Source organism: Tachypleus tridentatus, chromosome 12, assembly GCF_004210375.1.
Source record: "Tachypleus tridentatus isolate NWPU-2018 chromosome 12, ASM421037v1, whole genome shotgun sequence".
NCBI classification, from domain to species: Eukaryota; Metazoa; Arthropoda; class Merostomata; order Xiphosura; family Limulidae; genus Tachypleus; species Tachypleus tridentatus.
The window spans coordinates 131141870-131161658 of NC_134836.1; the positions used below are offsets into that span (position 1 = coordinate 131141870).

A 19789-nucleotide genomic window follows, 5' to 3' on the forward strand; every position below is an offset into this window, starting at 1 on the left:
ATGAGGTAAACTGTAAACAATATGATTCAGTCATTTGACACTTACTCATCTACAGACATACCACAGGAATGAAGTAAACTGTACTCAAATGTTAACGTCTTAAAGGTGAATTTTCAAGAAATTTAATATGCAGATCCTCGAACTCAAGTTCCTCTCGGTCGTTCGGCTGTTTCCGTGACGTTTTACAACTATGACGTAATAGTTGCCAAACATGCTTCGTTGTGTGCCGACCATTTTGTTCCTTTCAGTGCTGGTGTTTTATGTAAATCTATCGGTGCTTGTTTTGCATTACATACTTTGTGAGACTATTTTTTGTCTTGATATTGCTACTTTATGTTTGTTTTTGATAACATGGTTTACTGCGTTGCTCATGGTTGTAAAAACGGTTTGGCATCGGGCTAAAGCTTCTTTTCGTTTCCGTGCAAGGAGAAGGAACCGGCAAGGTGGTGACAGTGGGTGCGGATGGTCAATAGGAAGAACTGGTCTCCTTCACACCATGCAAAGCTTTGTCAAGATCACTTTGAACGCTCATATTTTGTGTCGGATCCCACTGTTTTGAATTTCGTGGGTTTCAAGCCAGGCAGATTGAGACTGAAAAAGCCATCGGCAGTAGAAAGGATCGTCCCCACCATCTTTCCTCGTGTAGAGCTGAGGACTGATCTCAGCCTGCAGCATACAGGTTCCACCCCTCTGAAGCCATCCCTTGCCATCACGAAATAAACTTAAGAATAAACTTAAAGAATAAACTTTAAAAATAAAGAATAAAATTAAAGGTATGTGTGCAGTATAAAGCGATAAACAATAACTAGTATAATATAATAATTTAAAAAGTACAAGTTTTTGAAAAATGTAACTAGACATATACATTTCACATTCATGAGCATGTTTTGCGTTTGTGGCACCAGAAAGTCAGTGAAACCTTGATTACAATGATTCTGGAAGGGCCGAGTATTAGTTACCATAGTCGGCAAAATATAAACAAATAAAACCCAGTCTGTGATACCAATAATTTATAAACACCAGACAGGTCTCGAGATGCTTAAAATTGCACGTAAAATAATACAGACCATATTTGTTGTCATGACTTAGGCTTACCATTCTTCCATTGGAGGTATGACCGACCTGGTCGCTATCAGTATCGCTCACAGTTCCTCTACTCTCGCTTGCGGAACTGTCCTCATCACTAGAACTTGTCACATCTGTATCAAAAGTAACTGTTCTAGGTTCGTTCAGAGTAGGTTCGAATTGATATGGTGCTACTCAACACTGTTCAGAACACAAAGTCAAAACAGACTCCGCCACTGTTTCTCTCATTCAACGCGCTGGCGTTGGTGGTTTGTTTGGCAACTATTACGTCACAGTACTTTTTTCTAGCGGCGAACGTAAAAACTAAAACGTTCGGATTGCCGCTCGGAAAGGGCTCTTTCTGTACCAAGTTCTGTTTCATTTATAAGAACATATTTTTTATAAAAAATGTAGACCTGCAAAATTAATCAGTATGAGTGGTTCTTTTGACTGCAAAGTTTTATTTTTTCCGTAAAATTCACCTTTAACGTGTATTTCCGACATAAATTACTTTCAGAAAATTACTTTTCTCAGTCGTTCATCTATCGAAAAGAACGAAATTGAAACGCCAACCTAACAACAAACGCCAACACTATTTTCCGTTAGATATAATGAAGATTGCCTTGAACAAAGAATAAATCTTTAAAATTTTCACGTAGGTGTTTAAGGCTTAAGTGGAGAAATTCTTAACCGCAAACAACTTCTGTAAAAAAAGGGAAGATATACACTTTGTTGTTTTATTTCAATTTTTACATCTTCCTTAATTTATATTTTAATATACAAAAGTTATCACTCGATAACGTGGGCTTGACACACCCGAAACAAGTTTTATCAAAACATGGATTGTTTCTTCCAGCAGCCTGCAGGAATAAACCCATCAATCAGGAAACTATTATAACTGAACATAAGACGGGTGAGTACTAAGCCTATGTCATTATGTAATAAGATAGTGATTATTATTAATTATATTTCCAATAAAATATTAGTATTAGGCCTGTTATAGTTTTAATACTATATTTTTTATTCATATCCTAAGGAACTTTTCCAAAAAGAAAAGTATATAATGGTATTTCGACCCATTTTTTTGCATTATCTATTGCAAATGACGCATTTCGCTCAGTCTGAAACTTTTCATGTACGATAAAAACAGTAGCAGTGATAACATTTATACCAAAGGAAGTCGTTGCAAGCTAGCACGTATCTCGTATTACAGATAGACGGCCATACTATTTCGAATATGTGTCTACACTGAGGGCTTAATATCTTGGATTTCCGTTCAACGTAGCTTCAGGATTACCGAGGTCTTAGATTATTTTCAATTTCATCACTTTTAAATCGTATATCTTACACCAATTAAATGCAAAATGTCAAACAAAAACTTTTACACAAGTAACTTCATGATATTTGTTTCCTAAAGTAGAAAATCGAAATTTCACTAACTGCAGAATTTCCCACAATCCCTAGCAAAATGTGTGTTATTCGGCTTATTAGCTCGTGTTCTCTGCTAGTGTGGTGGGTACGCTGTTAGACGTGATTTAGGCTTATTGCTAGTAATTTTGATCAAATATTTATTTTTTATAGTAGTCCTTATTCTAATTAATTCACCTATTGATTATAGATTGCATCACCAAATAGGTCTACGTCAATAATTTTTAGTGTGTGGGTCTAACCCTTAGATCTACAATTAACCTTTTATCACAGCAGCTAGTAGTCATTTTGTAAGCCATTTACTGCAAAAACAATTATGTTATGAACGCCTTTTCTTAAATGGCAAAGCACAATTTTAATTAATTACACTTGTAATAAAATACTAGAACTAAGATCAGCCTGTTTAATGACTTTAATAAACTGTAATAATAGATTATCTGTTCAAAGTACATTCTAACTTCAGGATTAAACACTTTAATATAATTGATTATATTTGTTAAAAAAAAAACTAGGACTAAATATCAACTTGTTTAATGTCTTTAATAAACTAAGAATTAAATTATGTTCAAAGTACAGCCTAACTTTTTGTGAATAGTGTATAATAGTATTCAAACAACGTTGTTTACGCCATATCAGTTGAACTCAACAAACACTAGTGATTGGAACACGATACAAGTCATGTGGGACAATAACAGTTCTATGTGAACACCTTTCCTAAATTGACCCTCACCGATTAAGAAGTGAAAGAATTGTTATAGAATTTATTTTCAGTTGCATGAGAGGAGTTCAATGTTTAGCCACGTGTATTTTATTTTAGAGGAAAGATGGCACACCTTTTATTCCAGAATTGTTTTTAGTTTCGTTTCAACAGTTTGATAGCTTTGACCCAATGCTTTTTTATAGCTGTAGCAATATATTTTAAATTATTGGTCGAATCAAGTTAAGCCCTTTTATCCCCCCTAACGGCACTTTTTAGAATGCTTAAGCTTCAAGGCAGCGTGTTACGAAGTGAGAAAACTATATAGATTCAGCACGTACTAAGTTTTATAATAAGACCTAAATATATTAACATATATTTATTTTGTCCACACATTTTTGCGTTTACTATCACAGGATTGAAGGTACAAGTTTGCAAGTCAATTACACACGTAGAGAACAGTATCGTTTATGAATACGATATCCAAGGAGAATAATTTCACCAAAACCATAGGAGTTAGGAGACAACTCTAAACGCTGCGTCCAAAACCAAAACTAATAAATAATTGTCGCTGATTATTATATGACTCAAAACTTTCAGGAATAATATTTAAAAAAAAACGAAAACAAAAGCTCTTAGATAAACTTTCAATCGACGTAATTCAACTATATTAAATGTATGATATTTAAAGCTACAAAAACACCGTAAGGAGTACGAGGGTTATGACAACCTGAGAATTAACCAAATTCATTGTCATAATTTGTTTGTCCTTAATATTAACTGTTTTATTATAAAGGCAAAATATTTCATTAACTATTTAACAAAGGTCAATAACCCTATCAAATATTTATATTCTTAAACTATACATACACTGCCAGTCATCACAACAGTCCTAATATTCTAATATATTTAAACATTGTCAGTTATTACAATAGCCATAATATTCTAATATATATTTAAACTACAGTCATGTGAAAAAAGTTAGGACACCCTATGAAAGCCTGTGTATTTTTGTAACATATTTGGATATATACATATTTAATCTCAATATTTAAAATAGTGAGAGATTATAGGGATATAACTAAACAAATAAAACTGAAGAAAAGACTTTTCAAGATCTTCTGTAAATGTAATTCTACAAAAATGCAAACTGAGGAAAAAGTTAGGACACCTCCACAATTATTCCCACTTAAAATGGCTCAACTCACACACAGGTGTATCACACCAGGTGCACATGATTAGAAGATCGTTACTCAGCATTTTGAATGAGGCTTGCCCTATTTAAACCTCAGACATTTAGTTTGGTGTGCTCCTGACTGTTGAAGTCAGAGTGAGCACCATGGTGAGAGCAAAAGAGCTGTCTGAGGCCTTCAGTAAGAAAATTGTAGCAGCTTATGAGTCTGGTAAGGGATTTTAAAAGATCCCAAAATGTTTTGAAATCAGCCATTCCACTGTCTGTAAAATAATCAACAAATGGAGGGCTTTCAAAACAACTGCCAACATGCCCAGGTCTGGTTGTCAAAGCAAGTTCACCCCGAGAACGGACCGCAAGATGCTAAAAGAGGTCTCCAAACACCCTAACATGTCATCACGGGACCTACAGCAGGCTCTGGCTACTGTTGATGTGAAAGTACATGCCTCTACAATCAGAAAGAGTCTGCACAAATTTAACTTGCATGGGAGGTGTGCAAGGAGGAAACCTTTGTTCTCTAAGAGAAACATCAAGGCCAGACTGAAGTTTGCCAGAGAGAATGTAGACAAAGACCAGGACTTCTGGAATAATGTTCTTTGGATAGATGAGTCCAAAACTGAATTATTTGGACACCAGAACAGAGGACATGTTTGGCGTAAACCAAATACAGCATTCCAGGAAAAGAACTTCATACCAACTGTGGAAGTGGTGGTGGAAGTGTCATGGTTTGAGACTCCTTTGCTACAGCAGGACCTGGACAGCTCACAATCATAGAATCCACCATGCATTCTACTGTGTATCAGAGGGTGCTTGAGGATCATGTGAGACCATCTGTACGAAAATTAAAGCTGAAGTGGAACTGGACCCTGTCACACGACAATGACCCAATACATACCAGTAAATCCACCAAGAACTGGCTGAAAACTAAGAAATGGAGAGTCCTGGAATGGCCGAGTCAAAGCCCAGATCTTAATCCCATTGAGATGCTGTGAGGTGACTTGCAACGGGCTGTACATGCAAGAAACCCCTCAAACATCTCACAGCTGAAAGAATTCTGCATTGAGGAGTGGGGTACTCTCTCTTCAGACCGATGTCAGAGACTGGTAGATGGTTACAAGAAGCGTCTCACTGCAGTTATTTAAGCCAAAGGGGGTAACACTAGCTATTAGGGGGTAGGGTGTCCTAACTTTTTCCTCAGTTAGAATATGCATTTTTGTAGAATTACATTTACAGAAGATCTTGAAAAGTCTTTTCTTCAGTTTTAATTGTTTAGTTATATTCCTATAATCTCTCAGTATTGTTGAAATTGAGATTAAATATCTATATATCCAAAAATGTTACAAAAATACACAGGCTTTCATAGGGTGTCCTAACATTTTCACATGATTGTATACCCACACTGTCAATCATTACAATAGTCATAATATTTTGACATATACTCTTCAAAAAAAGAAACGCAAAAGGCAAAATTTGAGGCATATTGTTAACAAGTTTATTCCAGGTAGTTCTGTTTGACATGTGTAAAACTTTGCACATTCACTGCTGAACATCCAAAGTCTGTAAAGGCGAAGTCCACGTTCACTAGTTGAAGTTTAACGTCACTCAACGTCAATAACGAGTATGCCCCCGTGAGCATCAATAACTGCTTGGCATCTCCTGCCCATGGAAGCGATGAGATGACGAATCACATCCTGTGGAATGGTTGTCCACTCAGCCTGCAAAGCTGCTGCAAGCTGAGGTAGAGTCTTCGGTTGAGGTTGTCGCCGTCGCAGACGTCGGTCCAACTCGTCCCAAAGATGTTCGATGGGGTTTAAATCTGGTGATCTGGAGAGCCAGGGAAGAACGTTGATGTTGTGGTGTCTCAAGAAGACAGTGGTGAGTCGGGCTGCGTGAGGACGGGCGTTGTCATGTTGAAAAACGTCGTTGACGTTCACCATGATGGGTTGCACATGGGGCCAAAGAATCTCGTCGACGGTTGCGTACGGTATGATTGGAAATCCTACGCAGCCCTGGTATGGTTGAGGCAGTAGACGTCGCAGTGGTGGTCCTATCCCGAAGGTGACGTAACCGGATGTAGCGATCTTGTGCGGGCGTGGTCACACGATGTCTGCCAGATCGTGGACGGTCACAAGTTGATCCATGTTGTTGGTGACGATTCCATAGCCTTGTGAAGGTGCTTGGGTGGACATTCACAGCTCTGGCAACATCTGATCGAGATTCGCCTGCTTCCAAGCGACCAATGGCGTTGTTGCGTTATGCTTCAGTCAGTCTTGGTGTAACTGTATTGCGTGTCGGTGGCTTAACACTGAGCTATGGAAACCGAGAACCCGTCACTTTTATAGGGATTTTGCACATGTTGCACTTGCAGAACATGCAGATCTCTCAAACAAATTTATTGGACACGAATGCGTTTTGGCGAAAAATCCGATGTTTTCCTCCGTTTTCAAAGTGCACAACTTTTATTGTCATTTTGGTCTGACAATCAGTGCCTTAACATGTGTAACATCACATACACTGAGCTTGTAACGTTATTACATATATTTTTCTTTAAAATAACAAAAATATTCCTTTTGCGTTTCTTTTTTTGAAGAGTATATATTTAAACTGTACCCACACTGTCAGTCATTACAATAGCCATAATATTCTGATATATATTTAAACTGTACCCACACTGTCAGTTATTACAATAGTCATAATATTCTGATATATATTTAAACTATACCCACACTGTCAGTCATTACAATAGCCATAATATTCTAATATATATTTAAACTATACCCACACTGTCAGTTATTACAATAGTCATAATATTCTGATATATATTTAAACTATATCCACACTGTCAGTTATTACAATAGTCATAATATTCTGATATATATTTAAACTATACCCACACTGTCAGTTATTACAATAGTCATAATATTCTGATATATATTTAAACTATACCCACACTGTCAGTCATTACAATAGTCATAATATTCTGATATATATTTAAACTATACCCACACTGTCAGTTATTACAATAGCCATAATATTCTGATATATATTTAAACTATACCCACACTGTCAGTCATTACAATAGTCATAATATTCTGATATATATTTAAACTGTACCCACACTGTCAGTCATTACAATAGCCATAATATTCTGATATATATTTAAACTGTACCCACACTGTCAGTTATTACAATAGTCATAATATTCTGATATATATTTAAACTATACCCACACTGTCAGTTATTACAATAGTCATAATATTCTGATATATATTTAAACTATACCCACACTGTCAGTTATTACAATAGTCATAATATTCTGATATATATTTAAACTATACCCACACTGTCAGTCATTACAATAGTCATAATATTCTGATATATATTTAAACTATACCCACACTGTCAGTTATTACAATAGCCATAATATTCTGATATATATTTAAACTATACCCACACTGTCAGTCATTACAATAGCTATAATATTCTGATATATATTTAAACTGTACCCACACTGTCAGTCATTACAATAGCCATAATATTCTGATATATATTTAAACTATACCCACACTGTCAGTTATTACAATAGCAATAATATTCTGATATATATTTAAACTATACCCACACTGTCAGTTATTACAATAGCCATAATATTTTGATACATATTTAAACTATACCCACACTGTCAGTCATTACAATAGTCATAATATTCTGATATATATTTAAACTATACCCACACTGTCAGTTATTACAATAGCCATAATATTTTGATACATATTTAAACTATACCCACACTGTCAGTCATTACAATAGCTATAATATTTTGATACATATTTAAACTATACCCACACTGTCAGTCATTACAATAGCTATAATATTCTGATATATATTTAAACTGTACCCACACTGTCAGTCATTACAATAGCCATAATATTCTGATATATATTTAAACTATACCCACACTGTCAGTTATTACAATAGCAATAATATTCTGATATATATTTAAACTATACCCACACTGTCAGTTATTGCAATAGCCATAATATTTTGATACATATTTAAACTATACCCACACTGTCAGTCATTACAATAGTCATAATATTCTGATATATATTTAAACTATACCCACACTGTCAGTCATTACAATAGTCATAATATTCTAGTCTATTCTTTATATACCATACAGACGTACCGTAATGACTTGAAACATTCTTATTTCTTTATTTATTGAATTTCGTTCAGATCTATTCAAGGACTATATGGAGTAGCCTTACTCAATTCTAAAGTAACAGACCAAAGAAAACGTACACGGTCATCACCACCCACCGCCAAACTCATGGGCTATTCTTTCACCAACAAATAATGGGATTAACATTTACCTTATAATGCTTCCACAGCGAACATGTTCGATATCAGGATTTGGAGGGCTGTAAAATTTTGAAAATTAAAACTGAAGAGTAAATTAAGTTACTAGATAACATACACAAGAACACAAGTCAAAACATACCGTGTACTTATCAGATAACATACACAAGAACACAAGTCAAAACATACCGTGTAGTTATCAGATAACATACACAAGAACACAAGTCAAAACATACCGTGTATTTATCAGATAACATACACAAGTACATAAGTCAAAACATACCGTGTAGTTATCAGATAACATACACAAGAACATAAGTCAAAACATACCGTGTAGTTATCAGATAACATACACAAGAACATAAGTCAAAACATACCGTGTAGTTATCAGATAACATACACAAGAACACAAGTCAAAACATACCGTGTAGTTATCAGATAACATACACAAGAACACAAGTCAAAACATACCGTGTAGTTATCAGATAACATACACAAGAACATAAGTCAAAATATACTGTGTAGTTATCAGATAACATACACAAGAACATAAGTCAAAATATACTGTGTAGTTATCAGATAATATACACAAGAACACAAGTCAAAACATACCGTGTATTTATCAGATAATATACACAAGAACATAAGTCAAAATATAACGTGTAGTTATCAGATAATATACACAAGAACACAACTCAAAACATACTGTGTAGTTATCAGATAATATACACAAGAACACAAGTCAAAACATACCGTGTATTTATCAGATAACATACACAAGAACATAAGTCAAAACATACTGTGTAGTTATCAGATAATATACACAAGAACACAAGTCAAAACATACCGTGTATTTATCAGATAATATACACAAGAACATAAGTCAAAATATACTGTGTAGTTATCAGATAATATACACAAGAACATAAGTCAAAACATAACGTGTAGTTATCAGATAATATACACAAGAACACAACTCAAAACATACCGTGTAGTTATCAGATAATATACACAAGAACACAAGTCAAAACATACCCGTGTTGTGTTTGTTCGAGGTGTCACTATTTTGAACTAATGGTTGTATATATTATGTAGTATTTAGAGGTTCCGGTATTTTGAACTAGTGTTTGTATATATTATGTAGTATTTAGAGGTGCCGGTATTTTGAACTAGTGGTTGTATATATTATGTAGTATTTAGAGGTGCCGGTGTTTTGAACTAGTGGTTGTATATATTATGTAGTATTTAGAGGTGCCGGTGTTTTGAACTAGTGGTTGTATATATTATGTAGTATTTAGAGGTGCCGGTATTTTGAACTAGTGGTTGTATATATTATGTAGTATTTAGAGGTGCCGGTATTTTGAACTAGTGGTTGTATATATTATGTAGTATTTAGAGGTGCCGGTATTTTGAACTAGTGGTTGTATATATTATGTAGTATTTAGAGGTGCCGGTATTTTGAACTAGTGATTGTATATATTATGTAGTATTTAGAGGTGTCGTATTTTGAACTAGTGGTTGTATATATTATGTAGTATTTAGAGGTGCCGGTATTTTGAACTAGTGGTTGTATATATTATGTAGTATTTAGAGGTTCCGGTATTTTGAACTAGTGATTGTATATATTATGTAGTATTTAGAGGTGTCGTATTTTGAACTAGTGGTTGTATATATTATGTAGTATTTAGAGGTGCCGGTATTTTGAACTAGTGGTTGTATATATTATGTAGTATTTAGAGGTTCCGGTATTTTGAACTAGTGGTTGTATATATTATGTAGTATTTAGAGGTTCCGGTATTTTGAACTAGTGGTTGTATATATTATGTAGTATTTAGAGGTGTCGGTATTTTGAACTAGTGGTTGTATATATTATGTAGTATTTAGAGGTGTCGGTATTTTGAACTAGTGGTTGTATATATTATGTAGTATTTAGAGGTTCCGGTATTTTGAACTAGTGGTTGTATATATTATGTAGTATTTAGAGGTGTCGGTATTTTGAACTAGTGGTTGTATATATTATGTAGTATTTAGAGGTTCCGGTATTTTGAACTAGTGGTTGTATATATTATGTAGTATTTAGAGGTGTCGGTATTTTGAACTAGTGGTTGTATATATTATGTAGTATTTAGAGGTTCCGGTATTTTGAACTAGTGGTTGTATATATTATGTAGTATTTAGAGGTGTCGGTATTTTGAACTAGTGGTTGTATATATTATGTAGTATTTAGAGGTTCCGGTATTTTGAACTGGTGGTTGTATATATTACCAGTAAAAAGTTAGGCTATCTGCGCCAAACATCCAGTAAAAAGTTAGGCTATCTGTGCCAAACATCCAGTAAAAAGTTAAATTTAAATTTAGTAAAATTCATAAAAGGAAATTAAGGTAAAACAAAACAATGTTATAAAACATAAATAGCAAAAAAACCAATGTTTACATCTTGTCTACAGTGGTAAGAGAAAACCTACAGAAATACAAGATGTAAAGAACTTTCTACAGCATAACGGTATGTATCATAACTCACCAGGATGACTAACGGATAGTTGGAAAACCACCGTTAGTTACCTGAAGTTGGCTTTTCAAGTCCTGGTTCTGAGTTATTTAACGTTACGGCCATTTTCTAATTTCAAATCGAACTAATTGGACTTGGATTCTTAAAATGGAATCACATTAAAAAGTTTAACGTATAAATTAAAAAAAAACTTAAATGACATTAAAAATATTAATGGTCATTAAAAAACTAAAAACTTTACCAAATGTCACCAATAACACTGTCTAATGTTATGGACAAACATGTTTAAAATGGTGCTATTGTTGAGATTCATAACGACAGCAAGACAGTAAAATGTGGCTTATTATGACCTGAGTGTTATACAGACTACACACTGGTACATCAGTTCCAGATACAAGAAAATGATGAGTTGAAAAGCTGTAATCAGTCATAGTCCAGTTAGAACAACTTCCTCTTTCCAATCCTTACGGAAGCAAGACGGCCAAAGTCCAATACAGGGTTTTATTTGGAAAAGCTTGTTTTTGTGTTACTCACTCCAAGTCGACTGCCAGCTAGCACAGAGCCGAGCCTTGAATACAGGACCATAGTACAAGTATGGAACAGGCACAGCAGTGATAGAGCCAGAGCAGATAGATTTAGCTGCAGTGTTGGAGAGCTCATTCTCACGAATACCAACGTGGCCCGGTACCCAGAAAAACTGGGTAGAAGTAAATATCAAAGAGAAATGGGCCAGTTGGTTTTGAATATCGGTGAGAACAAGGTGTGAACCAATGTGAAGTAATTCCAGGGAAAGTAGAGAACTAAACGAGTCAGTATAAATAGTGCAGTTTGAGTACTGCTTAGCTTCAATATGATCCAGGGCAAGAGAAATGGTGTACAGTTCAGCAGTGAACACAGAAGCTGTAGAGGAGATTCTGCGCGCAACCACCGAACCACAACAAACCATGGCAGAGCCCACAGAGTCACCGGACTTGGAACCATTCGTATAAATTGGAATGGAAAGATTGTTCGAAAGATGTTCAGTAAATAAAAGACGGTACTTCCAATCGGGAGTATCTGCTTTTCTCAGATAAAGAAAGGTCACATTTGGGGACTGTAATAAGCCATGGTGGGATGGGCTGACCTATGGAATCTGCAATGTTATCCAAGGACAGACCCAATTCATCCAATTGCACCTGGATGCGAAGGCCAAATGGAGCAATGGCAGATCGTCTGTTCTGAAAAAAGTATGGCCCACTGAGGAAGGAAAACACATCCCCAGGTGGGATGCTCTGGTAAGGAACGAAGTTTCTAAGAATATAGTAAAGACAGTTGCAAATGACAAAGGTGCAAAGAAGGTTCATGAGATTCTACGTATAAGCTTTGAACTGGGGGAGGTGCAGAAAGCCCCAGTGCAGAGTCGAATTCCACGATGATGAATGGGGTCCAGCATCTTTAAGGCCGAGGTTCTGGCAGAAACATATACCAGTGATCCATAGTCGAGTTTCGATCGAATAAAAGCACGAAATTTAACATAGAACATCGATCCGTTCCCCAAGTGGTAGTAGAGAGGACACGGAGGATGTTCAGTGCTCTTGTGCATTTGACCCATAGCTGCTTAATGTGTGGTATAAAGGTCAGCTTACGATCAAAGATAAGCTCCAAGAACTTGGTCTCAGGGACCACACGAAGCACAACTTCACCGATACGGAGTTCAGGATTAGGGTGAATACCCCGTTGGCGGCAAAAGTGCATGCAAACGGTTTTAGAGAGAAAGAAATTAAATGTTCTCCGTGGTCCACTTCAGTAAATGATTGAGGGCAGTTTGTAGTCGCCGCTCAATATATCTTATGTTCAACAACTGACATGAGATGTGAAAGTCGTTGACATAGAGCCCGTTTGTAACAATAAGAGGGAGTTGTTCAGTGATGGAATTAATCTTTATATTGAAAAGTGTTACACTCAAAACACAGCCCTGAGGGAGTCTATGTTCCTGTACAAAAGAACGGAAAAGTGTCAAACTCACACAAACCTAGAATCACCCGTTTATTGAAAATATTTTAATAAACATGGGTAAATGGCCACGTAACCCATATATATGGAGGTCTCGCAAAATGCCATACCTCCATGTTGTGTCATAAGCCTTCTCAATGTCAAAGAATATTGACACAAGATGTCATTTGAGAAAAGCTTCTCTGATTGAAGTTTCAAGTCTAATTAAGTGGTCCACGGTGGAGTGCTGTCGTCGGAACCCACACTGGGTGGGCGAGAAGAGGTTGTTTGATTCGAGGAACCAAACAAGACGAGCATTAACCATCCTCTCTAAGGTCTTACAGAGACAGCTCATCAAAGCAATTGGACGGTAGTTTGAAGGGATCTTAGGATCTTTCCCAGGCTAAGAGAAAGGTAAGATAATAGCCTGGTGCCACACACCAGGAAAAACATTCCCCTGCCAGATCAGGTTAAAAACAATTAGAAGGACATCAAGAGAAGCAGGAGAGAGATAGCACAGCATGACAAAGTGTACATCATCAGGTCCAACAGATGTACTGCCAGACTGATGAAGGGCCATTTTCAGTTCCACCAGTGTAAAGGGACGATTATAGTGAAAGAGATAGTTTGAAAGGAAAGAGGTGAATGCTCTGCCTGAGTCTTGATGGCTAAGAAGGTGGAGGAACAAGCAGAAGTGATAGATACCCGGCAAAAGCTTTTACCTAGAGTATGGGCAATGCTCTGGGTATCAGCTACTTCCTGGTCATCAGAGAGTAAGATCGAGAGGGGACAGAATTGTAGTGCCCACTGACCTTTCGAATCCTGTCCCATATGATTTTGGAACTGGTGGTAGAAGATATGCTAGTTGTGAACTTAATCTAAGATTCTTTCTGGCTTTGACGTCTTACCCACCTAGCATGTGTACGGACCCATTGGAAAGCAATGCGGTTTGAAAGTGTGGGATATCTACAGAAAGTATCCCAGGCCCGTTTTTGAGCCTTCCATGCCATGTGGCAGGCAGGATTCCACCATGGACGAGGATATTGAGGAAAATGTGTCGAGGGTTTAGGAATACAATGAGCAGCTGCTTGTATAATACAGTCAGTTACTGCTGCCACACAGTTGATGCCTTACAGAAGATGGCAGGACCAAGTTCTGTGAGAGCAGTGAAAGAGTGCCAGTTTGCCTGATCCAGCTTCCAGTGGGGCATGCGAGTCAGGTGGCTTCAACCACAGCCAATCTCTCAAGGTTATAGGAAAATGATCACTGCCTCATGGATTATTGTCAACCCTCATGAAAATTGGGAGAATAATGAAGAGGAGCAAATTGAAATTTCAATAGCAGTAAAGGACTGACTAGGTGCATGAAAATAAGTAGAAGAACCAGTATTGAAAAGAGAAAGGTTGTGATCAGAGAGCAGACGCTATACGGAGCGACCCCTCCTATCAATATCCCCAAAGGGGATGATGTTCATTAAAGTCCCCCAGGATTACAAAGGGTGATGGCAACTGTTCAATGAGAACATCAAGGTCTGATTGATCATATGTCTCTTGGTGACAGGTAGAGAGAAGAAACAGTGATGCTATGACCTAAGCAAATATGGATGGCTATGGCCTCCAAGGGTGCGTCAAGTAGCAAAGACAAGGCGGGCATATGCTGATCAACCAACAGTGCCATCCCTCCATGCACTCGTCCATCACACAGCCTGTCATTTCTGTACAGAGAAAACTGCCGAAAGGTGACTATATCGGCAGGTTTCAGAAATTTTTCCTGTAAGGAAAGACATACAGGATGGTAGGAAGCAATCAGTGTTTTGATGTCATCCAGATTAGAACGTAAACCTCAACAGTTCCACTCTATCAAGGTGGCCATTTTTATTTATGATAAATTATAAAATGTCATTCACGTCGCGTGGTTTATTATAAAACTGTTACCTAACTCAATCATGACACAAAAATACCTGTCAAGCGTTTTCATATATTTATTACCACTAACACGTATGCTCACATATTTCCACAAGTAATTCTTAACACATTATATTGTGCTTGCTACTGTTTACGTGTTAAGAGGTGTTCTTAAAATAATTTTATTCAAGGTTAAGCATGACGCTGCCCAATGGGCTAACTATTCAGTGCTTATTTGAGGGATCGAACTCTGAATTGTAACATTGCAAGTGTTGAAGCTGAGATATCAGGAAAGAGCATCACTCAATATCCACACACACAAAAAAGAACACGGGTGTTTGAAAAGTCAGGCTTACAGAAATCTATTGTAATCAAAAAAGAAGCTTGACCCACGGGTGTTTGGAAAGTCAGGATTACAGAAATCTATTGTATTCAAAAAAGAAGCTCGACCCACGGGTGTTTGGAAAGTCAGGCTTACAGAAATCTATTGTATTCAAAAAAGAAGCTCGACCCACGGGTGTTTGGAAAGTCAGGCTTACAGAAATCTATTGTAATCAAAAAAGAAGCTCGACCCACGGGTGTTTGGAAAGTCAGGCTTACAGAAATCTATTGTATTCAAAAGAAGCTCGACCCACGGGTGTTTGGAAAGTCAGGCTTACAGAAATCTATTGTAATCAAAAAAGAAGCTTGACCCACGGGTGTTTGGAAAGTCAGGCTTACAGAAATCTATTGTAATCAAAAAAGAAGCTTGACCCACGGGTGTTTGGAAAGTCAGGATTACAGAAATATATTGTAATCAAAAAAGAAGCTCGACCCACGGGTGTTTGGAAAGTCAGGCTTACAGAAATCTATTGTATTCAAAAAAGAAGCTTGACCCACGGGTGTTTGGAAAGTCAGGATTACAGAAATCTATTGTATTCAAAAAAGAAGCTCGACCCACGGGTGTTTGGAAAGTCAGGCTTACAGAAATCTATTGTAATCAAAAAAGAAGCTCGACCCACGGGTGTTTGGAAAGTCAGGCTTACAGAAATCTATTGTATTCAAAAAAGAAGCTTGACCCACGGGTGTTTGGAAAGTCAGGCTTACAGAAATCTATTGTATTAAAAAAAGAAGCTTGACCCACGGGTGTTTGGAAAGTGAGGCTTACAGAAATCTATTGTATTAAAAAAAGAAGCTTGACCCACGGGTGTTTGGAAAGTGAGGCTTACAGAAATCTATTGTATAAAAATAAGAAGCTTGACCCACGGGTGTTTGGAAAGTCAGGCTTACAGAAATCTATTGTATTCAAAAAAGAAGCTTGACCCACGGGTGTTTGGAAAGTCAGGCTTACAGAAATCTATTGTATTCAAAAAAAGAAGCTTGACCCACGGGTGTTTGGAAAGTGAGGCTTACAGAAATCTATCACGGGTGTTTGGAAAGTCAGGCTTACAGAAATCTATTGTATTCAAAAAAGAAGCTTGACCCACGGGTGTTTGGAAAGTGAGGCTTACAGAAATCTATTGTATAAAAAAATAAGAAGCTTGACCCACGGGTGTTTGGAAAGTCAGGCTTACAGAAATCTATTGTATTCAAAAAAGAAGCTTGACCCACGGGTGTTTGGAAAGTCAGGCTTACAGAAATCTATTGTATTCAAAAAAGAAGCTTGACCCACGGGTGTTTGGAAAGTCAGGCTAACAGAAATCTATTGTAATCAACTGCATTTATCTATTGTTATCTGCATTGACAATAACTTACTCCTCGAGAATCCGTTCTCTGAATCAAGATGGCATGGTGATCAGAACCATCCGATGACCTTTGACCTAACGATCCTCTTCGTCTGTCTGGGTCAACTGAATGTCGTCTGAGAAAGGCACCTATATAAAAGGTAAAAACAAAGTGTTTAAACAAACCCATATAAAGATAAGAAGTGTTCTGTTTGTTTTATATTTATTTATTTTATGTATATGGGAAATGTTAAAAAAGTAAAAAATACCTCAACAGAGAACTGTTAATAAAAACAGTTCAAGTAAATCACACTTATATAAACAAAGAGTAAACAAATATCTTTATTGAGATCAGATACGACAACAGGAAACCTATCGAAATAGTGAAGACCTACAATAGTTAGATTTAACAAGAGGTTTCTATCTGAACATTCTTCTAAGGTACGAAAGAATGAAGAAACCAGGGGTCATTAATAGAGAAGACAATATAACTCATCACCAGCTTTAGAAATATTAAAATAGATACATTAAAAGTTAACACATTTCATTGGTTAGGAACGCTAGAGGTTTTATCTGAGAGGAAGAACCTATGGACGAAACATTATAAAATAATTGTAACATAAGTACTTTTGATAACAGTCAATAGTTTCAACCATTGTTGTGGTAATATGGATGGTTATACAAAAGTAATCTGAATTACAACTAGCTGTAATATTATCCAAGTACCAAGATGAATTAATTTGAAATGTTCGATATTTTTATGGTACAAGTTTTGTTTTTAAATCAACATTTGGAAATAGAATAATAACTAAACCTGGTTTTCACACATTTTAAGGAATATTTCAGTCAGGTTCAGTAACTTATACGGGGGCAAAACTTTGGAATTGTGTCCCATAAGAGAAATGAAGTCGTTTCGAAAGCTACGTATTAAAACAGTGACGTACTCAATGTGTGCAATGTAATTTTAAAACGTGGTATCTCATGTATTAGATTCTATAAAAAGTGTGTATATATATACACACACGTTTCGTTTGTTTTATCACTATTACTGCGGTTTTGTTAGAGGGATTCACACAGTAAAGTTCAGCAGTTTGTGTGTTCCTTGTTCAGCACAAAACTACAGATCGGGTAACCTCGAATTTGCAGATAGCGAGCATCAGTTTTTAGCGAGATAAGCCCTTAGACTATGACTGAGCCACCGAGGGACGATTTCTGTGGAAGTTCTGAAAGTTCAGAAAATCGGACTGGAACTCAGCAAGTAGAGGTTGGATTAGTAACTACCACAGAAACGTTACATGGAAACACCTTTATTAACCTATCAAAAAGTCAAAGTTCATGCTCACAAAAATGGAGTTTCTTGAATATTTCTGTTCCGATCATGCTGACAAGCAATCAATAAGCTTATATCGATAAGTTGAGTAACAGTCACACTATACGTCACGGAACGTAAGAAATATTTTAAATCTTTCACAACTAAAATCTGGACTTTATACACGAATATCGGAAAAGATGAAACCGGTTATTACATAAGTGATGAAACGGTCCAGAATATTATCACTTTCATACGTACAGTCACTCACGGTCCAGGATCTGATAACTGTTACACGTACAGTCATCCACACTACAGAATCTATTAACTGTTACACGTACAGTCATCCACGGTACAGAATTTAATAACTATTACACATACAGTCACCCACGGTACAGAATCTATTAACTGTTACATGTACAGTCACCCACGGTACAGAATCTAATAACTATTATATGTACAGTCACTCACGGTCCAGAATCTAATAACTATTTATGTACAGTCACTCACTGTCTAGAAATTAATTATTATATGTACAGTCACTCACTGTCTAGAATTTAAGTATTATATGTACAGTCACTCAATGTACTGAATATAATAATTTATATGTACAGTTACTCACGGTTCAGAATCAAATAACTGTTATATATACAGTCACTCATTGAACTGAATATAATAACTTATATGTACAGTCACTCACGATCCAGATTATTGTGAAAACACACACATTGAAAATACTTACTAACCTGGAAGAGAAAACTTACGACCATCCCACAGTGATCCCTTTTTAGGTGTTACCATAATTTCAAACTATCACGTGGTGTATTCATATAATAAAGCATTGGTATGTCAGTCACAGGAAGTCCGAGATAAGGTTTCTCGCAGAAAGTGAACTCCGTATAAAAGAAACGTTTTGTCAGTTTACAGAGAAACAAAGCCGCGGAATATTAACTTTCCTGGGTCTAGAGTATCGCTACCACCAATCCTAGTGTGTGACGGGAAAGCTTGACGTCACAGGTTAGAGCGAAGCGTCATCTGAGTTTGTTCCGTGTAGATGGCAGAAGGCTCGAGTATGTTACAGAGAAGAGCACATTCCAGGCTCATAAACGGGTCCGATCAATCGCGATCTGCCTCGTAACCATGGCAACGATAAAGAATATCTGGTAGGTACGACAACATCCAACAAATATTCGACTACCTCGATTTGATTTTTTGACATGAGTGTGGAAGATGGGTTTTGGAAACTCGTGGGTTTCGTCATTCAACATGTAAGTTTCTTACTTATCTATTCGCTCACTTATTTGAAGATTTTAACACAAGTTTCTAAGTAAGTTTACCGGTACCAGTAGGTTTTTACTCATGGGTTATCTAACCTGACTACCCTTAATATAGGCAGCAACTTAATAATACCCGCCACCAACTCCGACTGAGAAATAGGATACAACCCACACACCCACTGCTCCGATTTTAGACCACAACATATTTCCATTTAATACACCGACTTTACAGCGGTGCTCCAAAGGTTCAGTAGACGAAAATGTCACGCGGTATAATATATACATAATACATAACTATAATACACTATTGTAACATAACAAATGACTATGATACACCATTGTAACATAACAGATGACTATGATACACCATTGT

General features: G+C 36.5%; 1 protein-coding gene across 3 annotated transcripts in view; it reads right to left on the minus strand.

The window, feature by feature from the left end:
• LOC143234710 (5'-AMP-activated protein kinase subunit gamma-1-like) overlaps positions 1-19337 on the minus strand; it is an 83566-nt gene extending 64229 nt beyond the window's left edge. Inside the window, exons 1-2 of one of the 3 annotated variants that reach the window (XM_076472271.1) lie at positions 18886-19337; positions 16862-16980 (exon numbers count right to left, since the gene is read on the minus strand). In XM_076472271.1, the coding sequence (XP_076328386.1) occupies positions 16862-16980; positions 18886-18940 (174 nt within the window). In that variant the 5' untranslated portion in view covers positions 18941-19337. The remainder of the gene's footprint in view (positions 1-16861; positions 16981-18885) is intronic. The other 2 variants (XM_076472269.1, XM_076472270.1) reach the window with 2 other exon arrangements.
• Positions 19338-19789: the final 452 nt, after the last annotated feature.